The 13,428-nt window shown below is 40.6% G+C and overlaps 1 protein-coding gene across 1 annotated transcript in view; it reads left to right on the top strand.

The window, feature by feature from the left end:
* The window catches only part of LOC141017307 (cadherin-6-like), a 103,081-nt gene that overhangs the window by 55,074 nt on the left and 34,579 nt on the right, over positions 1-13,428 (top strand). Inside the window, exons 5-7 of the mRNA XM_073491977.1 lie at positions 4,372-4,559; positions 6,915-7,165; positions 11,323-11,459. Coding sequence (XP_073348078.1) covers positions 4,372-4,559; positions 6,915-7,165; positions 11,323-11,459 — 576 coding nt within the window. The remainder of the gene's footprint in view (positions 1-4,371; positions 4,560-6,914; positions 7,166-11,322; positions 11,460-13,428) is intronic.

Here is a 13,428-nt window from a genome sequence, read left to right as displayed (position 1 = left end):
GGAGCTCAGAATTATTCAGCGCTAATCTTACTTTAGTACTGTAGATGCATTGTAACAGTTGTTTTTCTAACTTAGCAACATCTGGTGCAGATGTGGCAGCTGTTCATCAAGAGACTGTACTGGCACATGGTAGCATTTGTGTGTTTTTCCACGAGCAGTGTTTGAGTGCCTGTAGCAGTGCAAAAGAAGCAAGTAAATTGCTGCTCTGTTGGCCTCAATCACATCACTCATTCTCTCATCTAATCCTCATGAATTGACATGAAAGCAGAGCTTCCCCTTCATTTTCTAGCTCTCTGGCCTTCTGTATCCATCTCTTTATCTTCTAATTGTTTTCCCCTCACCCTCTCCATCTCTGCCTCATTCAGTCATAGTGTGTGTATCGGAGTGTCAGTTTCTGCCTCCTCCTCTCGACCCAGCATTAACACCATTCACCCAGTTTCCTTCTGAAGTGCAGGGTGCAAAGCAAGACCCTGGGATCTGCTGAACAGCTTGCATGTGGCATTATCATTCTGTTTAAGTCACCACACTTAACAAACACACACACACACACATATGCTTGTATTTCTACCAATAGAAGGACAGTTTATCAATTATTATAATAAATATATGTAGGCCTGTCACGATAATCAATAAATCAATTAATCATACGATAAATTAAAATGAGCTCGATAATTTTGCCGGCCTCGATAATAATAATAATTTCCATTTGCATGCTTGTTTGTTTTCCTCGTGTCTCTCACTAGAACCCTCTTGTCAGTCACTAGCCCCATTCACGCAGCCGTTTGCATGCGGGGATACTGCGCCAATTCTCCGCATCCGCCTTTGTGTGAACGTTTCAGATGCGGTGAGGGGTGAAATTTCGCTGCGCCTCTGGAGGTAGTATCAGAGGCGAACCGAGCCGGCGGCGCGGAGCGAGGGCGTGTTGATCTGATGGTGTTGGTGTCTGATAACTCTACAGATCCTTCACTCAACAAAATAAAAATAAATGTCCCACAAAGCAACGTTACAGGACCAAACAACAGGACCGTAGTAACTGGTCGTGTCTTTGGCAACTTATGTGAGGAAAAAAATACCGCAGTTATTCGTGAAGAAGTGTCTGTCAGCCTGTTGGTCTGACCGACTCTTCGTCACATTTCTGCCCGAAAAACAGCGTCTGTCCCCGGCAAAAAACTTTAACTCACCAAGTGTTTGTCGCGCGACGGTCAGTTACTGTTGTCATGGTGACGGTCAGCCCTCCCGACAAGACTCAGTGAACTTAGTGAACCCCGAGAGTGAAATAGTCAGACAGCGTCCAGTTTACTGATGGCGATTATGTAATTATGTAAATTATAGAAAAACGTAACTTTGTCACTTTCCAGGATGCTTGGTGTGTCAGGATCTCAATTACAACACATTATAACAGAATCCATATGATTATAAACAGACAGCTGGTACATGTTTAGATTAACAGGAGGACACCGGGGAAACGCCTTGAAAAAAAACACATACGTCATCATCATCACGTGTACCGTCACGCCTCCGCATCACTACAGACAATGGTGCTAACATTGTTGCTGCGATAAGGAACCGTGGCTGGCCATGGCTCAATTGCTTTGGCCACAGCCTCCATCTTTATTTATTTTGGATATTTAAAATGTCTTCTTCACATTCCAATGTTAAATATTCTTTAGAAATAAAGGTTTATTGATCTTTGAAAGGGTGTACTTGCATTATTATGCCATTATCATTATATTAGTTGAAAAATGGTCTCAAAGCGACAATATTATCGTTTATCGCAATAATTTCTAGGACAATTTATCGTCCAGCAAAATTTGTTATCGTGACAGGCCTAAATATATGATATAAATGGTTCTCATAAAAGTACACACACACACATACTTTGGTCCACACATGTCAATTCATTTCACTTCACATCAGGACTCCAATTAATGTTGTCAGTGTTAGAGCCGAGAGGAAACAGTCTCCAACCAGCCAGAAAGAAAACTGAGTTGGGTTTTACCACTTGTTTGTTTTAGTGTTTTGGTTCTAGGTACAAAACTAGACTACCAAAAGTATTGTAAAGTAAAATTGCCTTCTATTGTTACATCGGTTGGTTTGGTTTTTTGGTTTGGTTGGGTTGGGTTTGGTTTGGTTTGGTTTGGTTGGGTTTGGCTTCTTTTGGGTGGTGTGGGTTAGTTGGTTTGGTTTGGTTTGGGTGGCTTGGTTTGGTTTGGTTTGGGTTGGTTGGTTTTGGCTGGTTGGTTTAGTTTGGTTTGGTTTTGTATGGGTTGGTTGGTTTGCGTTGGTTTGGTTTTGTTTAATTGGCTAACTGGTATGTCAGTGATTGTTGGTTTAGTTTTGTTTCAGATCTTAAACTTTATTCAGAAATTCACTATTCCAGTTCTTTTCTCACTGTTCACATAATCAGAAACTGATACAAAAAGCACATAGCTGATTTATTGGCTGATACCAACCTGATACCGTTATTTGTAGACTGTCCTATTGGCACTGATTAATTGGCCAAACCAATTGATCAGTCAACCTCAGACACATTCTGAACATCAGTGATATCAGGGAGGGGAGGGATCTGTACAGAACCCAAAGGATACTTAAAGACAACAGCAACCCCGGCCACAGTCTGTTCACCCTACTGCCATCTGGCAAAAATACAGAAGTAACCACTGCCATACCACCAGACTACAGAGCAGATTTTTTCCTCAGGCTGTGAGACTCCTGAACTCATCCTCATCACTTCACCACAAAGTAAAGTATAGCTTAGGAAATTCCTGAAAGGAATTATTAAATAATCTTGTATCAATCTTGTAAAATTAATGTTGAATTTTGAAAACTGTATGTATGTGTGTTATAATGGTAGTGAAATAATTCCTTATTAAATAAGATGGTGAGTGATAGCATCTGCAGTGGTGTTTTTCCCTCTCTGGGATAATGTATTTGTATTGTGTATACACATGAGCAACTCCACACACACAAACACACATAAATATACCAAAATAGTAGCAGGTACAGTACTGTCTCACTGCCAGGGCAGAGTCTATGACCTTTGCTGTGTCACAGCATTATATAATTACGCACTCAAATGGTTTATACACATCATAAGATCTCTGAGATGGAGCGTATGTACATACACACACACAAACACCCGCACCCACACACACACACACACACACGAACACACACAAAGGTGTCCTGATGTGAAACTGCCTCAGGTCCATACAGGAGAGTGACTTCTAATTTGCATTAATTTAGTCATGCTTGGAACCCGTTTTCATGCAAGCCGTTTGTTTCACAATAGCGAGGAATATTCTTAGCAATGGCCATCTCGTCTCTGCAACAAACTGATGGCAAAACACTGTGTTAGCACTTATTCCAGAGAACAAAAGGATACATCACACTCACAAAAAATACATTGAAATGCTTTTTTTAATGATCGTCAGCAGTCTGGTGGTGAGACAGTGTTCCACCGCCTGGCTTTCTTTTTCTGGACTGAGAATGCCTCTTTTGTTCTTGCTGTCTACCTGTCTAACTTTCTTTATGAAGTTCTGAGACAACAAAAAGATGTTGTTTCTGCACTCAGCATTTATGCTGTCATATGATTTTATTCAGGGAGAGTCAAACTTTCTCCATGCCTTTGAGTTTAAGAGTTGCATCAATTTTCTATGACTGGTACTATTTACATCAAAAGAGTTAGACTACCTGCTCACACCGGGGATTCCTATTTCTGATCAATACCAGTCAGTCAGTCTGTGCTTACTTACTCAGGTGATGTTCTGGCTTTATGATAAGTCTAGTTAAGTAAGTGTTATTTCTGCAGCTGTTATTCCCAGTAACAGTTTCTTTGGGTCTCACCGAACCACATTACGCAATGAACACAAACAAGTGCAAAAGTGGAGACAAATGGGACAAAAATCAAAGAAACCTTTAGAGGTCATGATGGCTCAGTACTCAATGACTGTCAGCCAATAGCACCGTCCATCAGCCCACCCCTTTAATCAACACAAAATACACATTCCTTCCATTGGTTTAAGTTATTTTGCTTGTCTACTAGCATTGTGGCACCAAGAAACACAGCAACACTCCAGCAAAAGCAGAGGAGAAGAAGACTGCAAGCTAGTAACAACCGATGTAAACAATGAAAGATATTTTGATTTAAAAAGTTAACTTAAGGAAATTAATTCAACACTCTTGAGGACAAACAATTTTGTTTGTTTACAAGAAATCTCCACAGTGCACCTTCAAGGCTGTATAAATGGAGTTGTGAATCAGTTGACTACCCATCCATATTGCTGCCTTTACAGTACTATTCATGGTTACATACATTAAAGCATCTTACCACATGCAGCTGACTGTTAGTCGTATTTACTGTGTTTTCAGGTATTTACCAGTTCAGAGTTCCTGAGTCGTCCAAGTCTGGCGTTCCAGTTGGGAAAATTAAAGCCACTGACAGAGACATCGGGAAGAATGCTGAGATGTATTTCACCATTGTCAGCGGAGACGGCATGGACATGTTCGACATCTCCACTGACAAAGACACACAGGAGGGAGTCATCACTGTCAGCAAGGTGAGACATTGAAGGACTACTAACTGTGGGCTCACAGTACTGATCACATTTATAAACTATTTGTGTAGCACTAATGTGAAGCCAGATACACAAACAAGAATAATTAAACACAGGTAAAGAAAAGTTCAAGAAGTAAATAAATGAATGAGTAAATTCCAGTTGCACATTGAATAGCACAGAATGAAATGCATAAGTCAAACTGCATCTATTGTAAATAATATGAACTCTGTTGCTTTCCTAATGCCCACGTTTAAATGAAGCTGGATATTAATAATCTTGATATTTTTCTCACGGCATTGGTAAAATCAAATTAATTCTAAAGCAGTGATTCAGCAGATCCCACACTTTTTACTCATACGGACCCTGCCCACGTAGTCTGTTTTACACATACTGTTAAATATGCAAAGCCTGGGCAGGCCTGACAGATGAAAGAAACCAAATTAAACTTATCATCTTTACCTCCACAACCCCAAGTCCTAGCCTTTGCAGCAGGCACTAATACACAGGACTGGAGCTTTTAATGCTGCTTGATTTAAGTGCCTTACAGAGTGTTTGATTACCAATGTACAATCACAATTGTTTTTTTAGAACTTAATTTGTTCCTCTTGTTGACACTACCTAAGAAAGTCTGCAAGCTTCAACAAAGAAGTAATGAAAGGTCAGCAGGATAGAGATGAAGAAATATCCTGCATTCCTTCAAGGGAGCTGAGGCAGGGCATGTAGAGCTGCATAGGCTTCTTTCTCCTTTGAAACAACGAGCATGCAGCACACAGAAAACCAATTTTCAAGTAGGGTTTGAGGACCAAACAGTGCGAGGACCCTCTTGAAATGCATGTTATTATTAACAGGGCCCTAGAATCGATAACAGTGCAAGGACCCTCTTGAAATGCAAGGACTTATTAGTGCCTGAGCACCAAATGGTGCAAGAACCCTGAGCAAAATGGCTCACTAGCACCCTTTAAAACAAGGCCCCTGGGTGAATAGGATTAAGTCTGTAAAAAAGTAGTAACCAGAAGGGGTGGGGTGCTAATGCAATATTTTGTATAGAGGTAGCAAGTTTTCCAGAGAAATGTGTTTTTTGAGTTGTGAGTTCTTCCTTGATTTCCAGTTCATGAGAATAGTTTTCTTGGCAATAGTTAGCGCTACGCAGAGAAATCAATTTTTGTTTTGTTTAGGTTAAGGGATGATATGTATTCCAGTAGGCAAAGTGAGGGGGATATAGGGATGTGGCAGCCCAGTAAGACTATCTAATGCTCAGCACAGAGCATTGCTAGTTTCAGACTGATGCAGTTGTCATTGTCACGCCCACGTTGTGTTAATAGCAAATGTACTTAGGCACATCTATGCGCCCCTGGGCGTGTTGGTCTTAAAGTGAGGTGTGGTCAGGTGCACTGATGGCGGATTGCTCCTCTCTCGTGGCAGCAGAAAGTGACAGTGGTATTGACCAACAAAAAGTAGGTCAAAAGTCAAAAGCACAGTCTGTTTCCTGTTATTTAAAGAGCACATTATTCAGATAGTAAGATGCGCTTACACAGGCTGGTTCACACAGTGCAAACACACTTAAACATGTCCATGTACGCAGTAATGTCACTGTAACAAAAATCTTGGAACATTTTATCAGCTAAACTAAAAGCTGTATAAAAATGTTAGCTTCTAAAATAAATATGTTTAGAAAGGATATCAGGACAGCTGCTTCACGCCAAACTATTTTACTGTATGAATCTGGACGGCGTGTGTGACCTTTCAATGAGTTAGGAGTTTTAAATAATCAATGAAGTTCATCAACTAGTATTCATGCACAAATGTACATGTTAATGTAGAGATACCCATATCGTTTCTGCTGCTCGAGGATTGATGCAGGTAATGTCATTAATACATTCCTCATTAAGTATGTGTTTCACCCCTCTCATCCCAACCTTTATTGATTAGGATGATAATTTTTATGACCTGTCCAGCATGAACCATGGACTGAGATCCGCGCACACAGATGGACGTGCAGCAGCGCTCCTCCTTCTCAGTTACCCACTGAGCACAGACACGTCCATGTCAAGTTTTTGCAATGTCTTTTATTAGATCTTTTTAATGTTCACTGTTGACATCCTAATGACGTCCTTAAAGTTTTTGTGACATCATTTTTGGACTTTATTAGTCAAACTATATGGTATTTCAAGTGGGATCCACTTGAAGTGGGGTTGCTGTTAAGCCTTATAAAGCCTTAAATTTGCTCGCCTCAATGAGAATTTAATTTTGCCAAGCAGTGCTCATGCTATATCTTTACCAAGATACTATTACCAACAAGAATAGTCCTCTAAAATCCCTCCTGTGTTTCCTGTTTTTGTCTCTTTGCCTCTGCAGCCTTTGGATTTTGAGAAGAAGCCGTCCTACACAGTAGAGATCCAGGTCCAGAACATCCAGGTGGATCCTCGCTTCATGTCTGCAGGCTCTAAAGACATGGCCACAGTTCGGATTGCAGTGGAGGACGTGGACGAGCCGCCACTGTTTGATAAAGCCAGCTATCTGATGGAGGTGAAGGAAGATGCTGCAGTGGGCGTGGCTGTGGGCTCAGTCAGCGCCATGGACCCCGATGGAGCTCGTAGCATTGTCAAGTAAGATAAAACCTCATTAAGATTCATTCATATGGACACTGGTCAAATTTCTACATTCCCTAGATCTCAGATTTACTGTGTTTTTATCACATAATCAGAAATTTGCTGACGTTCCCATGCCCAAGTGAGCAAAGTTTAGCAATTTGTGTAAAATCCAGCGGAGTGCTTCCGTCAACTATATTTTGCACTTTTTTTTACACAGCCTATTTTTTAAATCTAGATTACTGTCAAATCACTGTCATTCTTTTTTTAATTATAGATAAATAAAGTTAAATAAGAAACTGCCAAGTAGCCAAATGGGACTTTACATGTTTACAATTATTTTCCATTTTTAAAAATAACAAATTCAGGGCTAGATAGGTCACAGCTGTGGCAGTGACTTCTTTTTTTTACCTAATCTGAATCGGGACAAACCTGAAGTGTCGACATTCCTACATTGTCCTACTGAAATCAGATTAATCTGCACACATAAGATCCATGGTGATACATGGTGTATGGTGGGCATAGGACAGCATTTATTGCTGCAGCCCCCCATTGCGATCCTGATGAGTCATGCAATTTTAAGTAAACTCCTTATTTGCTGTTTAAAAATCAAACTGTCAATAACTAGCATTTTTTCTAGATTGAGAACGTTTAGCCTATAGCCAATCAAATCTGTTTGCATAAAGCAGTCACGTCACTACTCTGTCATAACCAGATGGTCACACTGACTAACAGCAGCAGCTTGAAACCCAACACAACAGATTTGAACAAAAACAAATTGCATTAGCATTCCAATTAATGTCTCTTGTCCTGCACTTAGGCATGTTGAGCACACTACCAAACAAACATTCAACGGAAAGTGCCCTGCCAACACCAGTTTGCAGGATAGATAGATAAGCTAGTCATCTGTAGCACATTAAATACCTTTTAAAACCTATCAGCAAGGCCCAATCTCAATACACCCCTTGCCCGTACACTTAGCCCTGCCCCTCCTTTTGGCGTGTACACGCCGAGAGGTAGGGTGTCCTAATTCTTGTTGGGATAGAGTGGTGTGGTGAAGTGTTAATGCTACATGGCCCTTTTTTTTAGAGACACACTTCAGAACAAGGGTTATTAGAACTTTCTGTTCGATGTGTTATGGTCCTTTTCTTTATAACAAGCATAAAACAATTGCTTCAAGTTTGCTGATGTCTTGGTAGCTAACTAGTTAGCTAGCTAATGTTACATTATTATTGTTGATTTGTGCATGAGAGTCCCACTGTTTGATGTATTTCAATGTTGCATTCCCCCTCTTTGATGGTGTATGAAGCCTGGAATGTAACTAAAGTCCAGCAGTGTGGTTGGTTTGCTTGGTACCACTCCTCTAATACCATTAGCATTTTGCTGAATGCTTTGTCTGGCCTTCCTCTGTCAGGGCTCAGCCTAATTCAAACACAGACAGTGACAAAACCACTTACACTTTGATATTATTTTTCAATTACTTTGATTTTAGACTCTAAAGTAGTCATATCGTATCTGCAGTTCAAAGCTGTTGGCCCTCCTGTTAATAACTGTCCATTACTGAAATGGCATTGAAGCATCCTGGGAATTTCCAGATGTTTATAAAAATAAAATGCCAAAAGCACTGTGTAATTTGCTCTGTTGCAACAGGTAAGGATCAGGAGGTGCAAGACTGTTCAGAAAAGTTGAAACTTTCCTGAACTTCTCGGATACAACAAAGGGTTTCAATGATAGAAAAACAGTGAAATAAACACACAGGGTCAGATAGGCTAAAGAGAAATAATCATGATGCGTGGATGGATGGAGGGATGATAGCAGTATGAGCGTGTTAAACTAAGAGGAGATGAACTGTGGCAAGCAGGACAGAGCCCAGCTGGACATTGGAGCAGAGCCCTTATTTCTCTGCATTTAAAGCAGGCTTACTGATGGGGAACATATTCCAATTGAAACAAGCATGGAACCATGAAGAGCTCTTAAAATTGATGTGTTCCAGGGGGGCACAAACACACACACATACACACTCAGATGCAATTTAAATTATTCCTGTGTTTCTGCCTTTGTGTATGTGACAGTATCTATTCAAATTGTGTCAGTGAACTGTTATTTTACTGTTGAGTGCTTTGTAATTATGATAGAGCCTGGATGTACTGAGGCAGTGTTTCCTTTTAGATTCATATATCTCTCTATGGAAACAATAATTAAGTCTGAGTGGTACATAATAAACAGCTGATAGCAGTTTGATGCTGTATTTTAGAGCTGATCGTGATACCAGCTTGGATCAAGACACTGAAGATGTTCATATACAGTACAATATGAGGTTCTTGTTCACAAAGCAGTGTGCCCCCACTTTGGGAGGCACACGGAAAAGACAGAGGCAAAGGCATCTCAGTTCTATTATCTATGGAGGGCTGTGAAGCTGTGAATAGCTGCATTCAGCAAGTAGTTCAAAAATAGAGACTGCTCTGTGAGCAGTCCACAGACGGTAGGAAGAGATTTTCAAGTAGCTGTGATGTTTTGAACAGACTTCAGTAAGATTGAATAGAAGGAGGTGGCAGAATGCAACAGCTTTCAATGCAACACAATTATGTGATTTAACTACTGTCCACAGTTTACTGTCCAACCTTATAGCTCAAAATTTGGACTCACTTTTTGCTTTCAGAATGCACTTCAGAGTTTAAAAGAGCATACATTCTGAGGCCAACTTTCAGGTATCAGTTAATCCTTGTTTCCACCAAAGTGCTATCGGTATAGTACCCTTTGAACTTGTACATAACCCTTGGTAACAGTACCTAAACAGTAATCTGTTTTGAGTTTGGTACCACTCAGGTTTCGGGGGTAACTCCTTTCACTTTTCCCAGTAGTTGGGAAACTGGAGAGACTGATCTTAACTCTTGAGAAGCTACTGCATTTATTAACTGATACATTGTGACCATACTGTACATTACTGAGACTGACAGATTAACAACATATACAAACTGATAACCCTTTTTTCCCCTGCTCTGCTCACATTCTGTCACTTTCTCAACTCAGCTCAACCGCACACTCCCCATGCACAGGACACACAGTTTTGTTTACTTTCTTCTCAGTATGTTGTTTATTAAAACAAGGAAACAAGCTTTGCTTGAGAAAAGGCTACAGGAAGCAAGACAGAAGACTGCTGAAAAAGTCTGAGTCAGTGAAATCCTACATCAGAATGACCATTTGACTGACCATTCAGTGGTTTGCACCTCCAACTCCACCTTTTAGTATTGTATCGGTGTGTTAGGTACCTCAACAAAAGGGTAACAAATGTGTAATGTGTAACTTACTGAACTGGACTAAACCACACTGCTTGGTGGGATGGTGACTTTTGACCAGGAAGCCCAGTTTGAGGAAGAGACCCCTGACTTCAGCTTTTTCCTGACAGTTCTCTCCCTCTTCCTCTCCCCTTTTTTGCTGAAGTTGAACTCAGTTTGAACCACCCAATTCATATGAAATTCACATTTTGTCAGTGGAACACACCTAAAGGTCCAGCTAAGTGTTTGGGCTACACTGCATACTGGATTCTCGAACAGACAGAGTGACAGCTGAGCTGACATGAACGGGTACAATGCAGATGGTCTGTGTTGACACGGTTTCATAAAATTCCTGAGGCAAAACTGTGTACTGTCGTATTTGTTCAAAGGCATCTGTCTGCACTCCCACTCGGTGGTTGTTATAATATATTTTATAATATAAATCTGAGCTGTTAATTTTCAGGCACACAGGTGCAACCAATGAAAATGTTCTCGCACAGTCGCACAGATTTTTGGGGTGCAACCAAAACAGTTGCAAGCTGCTTGTTATTTATTTTTTCAGTGTACTTCATAGACATATCTGTAACTATTACATTACATTTAATTTGTAATTTGATTTGGATAGAGGCTTTGTTTTATCTGGCTAGTGCCACTATTATACAAAATCCTGCAAGCAACAGAACAGCTGCACACAGCAGTTGAGTCCTACAATAATGTAAAGTGACCAAAAGATGTCTACAATAACGCCACAGTGCACCACATCAATTTAGACTCTATCACCATGAGCTCTCCTCCATCACAGATTATTCTCCCTATTATGGTGACTCACTGGTGGGTTACTGTAGTTCATCCCACCCACTGGCTTAATTTAGCCCTTTCACATCTTATGGTTCATTACAGGTACTCGATCGACCGCCGCACTGACATGGACCGCCTTTTCAACGTACATCCAGGGAATGGATCCGTGTTTCTGCTCAAAAGCCTGGACAGAGAGGAGACTGCCTGGCATAATATTTCCATCATCGCCACTGAGTTCCGTAAGTATGATGTGATGTCTTGATGTGGAGGGGCTCATTAAATATGGGGAGTTCAGAGTCTCTGTGACAGGTTTCAGTTTACAAAGAAAACAGCAAGAGTGCTGTTTGGAAATAATTTGCATCCGAGGCAAATCTACTAGGAAAGGCAAATAATACAAGCATATCCATATCCAAGTGATACTGCAGACCAGCTCACGAAAGGTGCTGACACAACAAATTTTGCACCTGAGGGACAAAACACACTAACCTCTAAAAAGAATTTGAGAGGTTGGTGATAGCCTTTTCCCCATGGTGTCAAATACATATATTTCTCCTTTCAGAGGATGCCATTACCCCTGCGTTAAAGGTGCCACGATGCGGCAGAAAAGAGGGGGGACTTTGATTTTATTCAGCTGATTTTGCATTAGCTGCAGTGCGCACCAACAACCATCAGGTGGCACATGTGAGCAGTCCAGACTATAGTGAACATATCTGGGCCCTGAGTTTCTCTCTCCTCTCTCTGAAACCAGACATGCTGTTTTATTTCCTCATTGACTCAGTCCGTATCAAAGCGTGTGTTTAAGTACATTAATTAGCTGTTTACTGTGTGTCAGAATCAAAATCCTGGTTGGATGTTAGTTTGTTACTCAGGACTATCTAGAGTTAGGGTTAGATTATTACATATAATGTGTAATCATGCATCGGCTCTATGCCAAGCTGCCACTTGACAAACATATATTTTGTTAGCCTACAAACTAGATCTTGGTGTTGTAAATAGTATAGGCTATAAACAGTCAGCGACATCTAAAATTATCCCACTAATGACAAATGAACAATTATAATGTAGCCTAATAAAGCTTAACAGTGCGACCACCAGAGCTGCCCGCTGCTGTCCAGCCCAGCACATACACGGGTCTCTGTGAGAGATCGCCTGTCATCTCCAGGTAGAACAGTTATTGTAAAACACTTACAGGATGGCTATTTTCATCTTGTGTCAAATGCAAACAGCAACAGACAATAAACAAGGCTTAAAATCAGTGCACAAATTTAAAAAAATGTAGGCCTTAACATTGTAAATTGGCACAGGACATCGAAAAGGCTGCTGATCCTGCTCTATGCTCTGTGATATACAGTTGTGATCAAAATAATAGCAGTCCAACATCACTAACCAGATCAATCACTGTTTTTGGTAGAAATTATATTTCTACATGGCAAATAATTTACTAGTAGGTGTAGTAGAGAAATAGAAAACTAACAGACCCAACAAGTCATGACATGCATGCTGCTGATTCTGTGTAATTGAATCATTAATTGAAAGGGACGTCATTCATTCTGTGAAAAAAAACAGGTGTCAAACAGGTGGCCCTTATTTAAAGACGAAGGCAGCAAATGTTGTACATGCTGGTTATAGTGCATTTCTCTCTGAAAATCTGAGTAAAATGGGTCATTCCAGACATTGTTCAGAAGAACAGCGTACTTTGATTAAAAAGTTGATTAGAGGGGAAAACATATAAAGAAGTGCAGAAAATGATTGGCTGCTTAGCTAAAATGATCTCAAATGCTTTAAAATGGCAACCAAAACCAGAAAGATGTGGAAGAAAAGGGAAAACTACCATTTGAATGGATCGAAGAAAAGCCAAAATGGCAAAGACTCAGCCAATGATCAGCTCCAGGGTGATCAAAGGTCTAAAGTTACCTGTGAGTACTGTATTAGAAGACGCCTATGTGAAACCAAGTTATCAGCAAGAAGCCCCTGCAAAGTCCCATTGTTGAAAAAACAAAATGTGCTGAAGAGGTTACAATTTGCCAAAGAACACTTTGATGACAGCTTTGCACACTCTTGGTATTCTCTCAATCAGATTCATGAGGTAGTCACCTGGAATGGTTCTCCAACAGTCTTGAAGGAGTTCCCAGAGCTGCTGAGCACTTGTTGGCTGCTTTGCCTTCACTCTGCGGTCCAACTCATCCCAAACCATCTCACTTGGGTTTA

This window comes from Pagrus major, chromosome 21 (genome assembly GCF_040436345.1).
Source record: "Pagrus major chromosome 21, Pma_NU_1.0".
In the NCBI taxonomy this organism is placed as follows: Eukaryota; Metazoa; Chordata; class Actinopteri; order Spariformes; family Sparidae; genus Pagrus; species Pagrus major.
This window is presented reverse-complemented; position numbering and strand designations above follow the sequence as displayed.